The following is a 1,492-nucleotide window of genomic DNA, read 5'->3' on the forward strand; positions in this document are numbered from 1 at the left end:
AGGCACTGAGTAGATTTTGTCCTGGAGAACAGAGCTTTGAATCCATTTGGCCCATTGCATATTCCCATCCTGAAACACCTATGGCTGACGGCAGGCAGTTTCCCCTTCCACCCCCATCCCTCTCCCTATCCCTCTCCTGAGCAAATGTTAATGGCCTGGCATAAACCTCTGAACTCTCAATCTATATTTAAAGGTTTCTACTGGGGTCCCATAAGAAGTCACATCACCGCAGTCTCTGGGGTTCCTTTAAACTCCTCCTCGAAGTTTTCCTCTACCGCGGGAAAAGTTCTGTGAACCCTGCATTTTGACGTCAAAACTTAGTTTTAGATCTCCATTTTATGTCCAGGTCCACCGGGCTGGAATAAGGACTAAGAGGGAGAAAGAAGCGAAGGCGTTATGGCAGGAGTCCCCGCCATCTCCAAGCACTGCTCCAGACCTTTGCCCTTAGGCTGGAGTTGAGCTGTGGCATCAGACGGAGACCAGGACCACAGACGGCAGGAGCCAGTCCCGCAGTGATCCGGGCCCTAAGATGACAGGGCGGTATGTAATTGGCAGCATTGCGCTACACCAAGGCCAGGGGATTCACTGCTGACCCCAAGGCGTGGAGAGCGGAGCAGGTAACATCGGCATATACAGATAAAAATTAAGTGATAAGGCTCTTTAGAGAAATGTGTGTGGCTCTGAAAAGAGCCTTTGGATTCGGTGCGTGAGGGATCTCACGGCTCTCTCATTTCGCCGAGGTGTACTTGGTGATGGCCTTGGTGCCCTCGGACACCGCATGCCTGGCCAGTTCCCCGGGAAGCGTCAGCAGCACGGCTGTCTGGATCTCCCGGGATGCGATGGTCGAGCGCTTGGTATAGCGCGCCAGGCGGGAGGCCTCGCTGGCGATACGGTCGAAGATGTCATTGATAAATGAGTCCATGATTCCCACGGCCTTGGTCGAGATGCTCGTGAGCGGGTGGACCTGCTTCAGCACCTTGTACACGTAGATGGAGTAGTTCTCCCTGCGGCTGTGCTTGCGCTTCTTGCGGGTCTTCTGATCCTTGGCCACCGCCTTCCACGAGCCCTCTGTGGGCACTGGAACGGACTTGACTGTGTCAGACATCTTGTCTCCTGGCTGGACGCTGGTCTCGGAGGACAGGGTTGAGTTCTGGACTCTTTCTGGCATTTATAGGGAAGGCGTGCAAATGAGTCCTCTAAAATCCCTTTTGATTGAAGGAAAATGAGTTGACACGTATTGCAAATGAGAGGATTCCCTTTTCCACTTCTTATTGAGTGGAGTGACCAAGCCATGTTCTCACCCATCAATTGACTCGGTACGATTCCTCACTTCCCCTTCCACAAATAGAAAATCTGAAAATGATTCACCTTTGTTCCTCTATTTCCGCCTGAGTTTACTACCGCCAACTAAGGTTCTCTAAAGCCATGTTGCGCTCCTTTCCGAAAGAATTGCAGTTCTCCTGGGGCGTCTTTCATCCCTTCAAGGGCAGTT

The 1,492-nt window shown here is 52.0% G+C and overlaps 1 protein-coding gene across 1 annotated transcript in view; it reads right to left on the reverse strand.

Moving 5' to 3' along the window:
* LOC100093481 overlaps window positions 1-1,168 on the reverse strand; it is a 14,570-nt gene extending 13,402 nt beyond the window's left edge. Inside the window, 2 exon segments of the mRNA XM_029070690.1 lie at window positions 437-524; window positions 737-1,168. Coding sequence (XP_028926523.1) covers window positions 437-524; window positions 737-1,168 — 520 coding nt within the window.
* Window positions 1,169-1,492: the final 324 nt, after the last annotated feature.

The sequence above is a fragment of the Ornithorhynchus anatinus genome, chromosome 8 (assembly GCF_004115215.2).
Source record: "Ornithorhynchus anatinus isolate Pmale09 chromosome 8, mOrnAna1.pri.v4, whole genome shotgun sequence".
In the NCBI taxonomy this organism is placed as follows: domain Eukaryota; kingdom Metazoa; phylum Chordata; class Mammalia; order Monotremata; family Ornithorhynchidae; genus Ornithorhynchus; species Ornithorhynchus anatinus.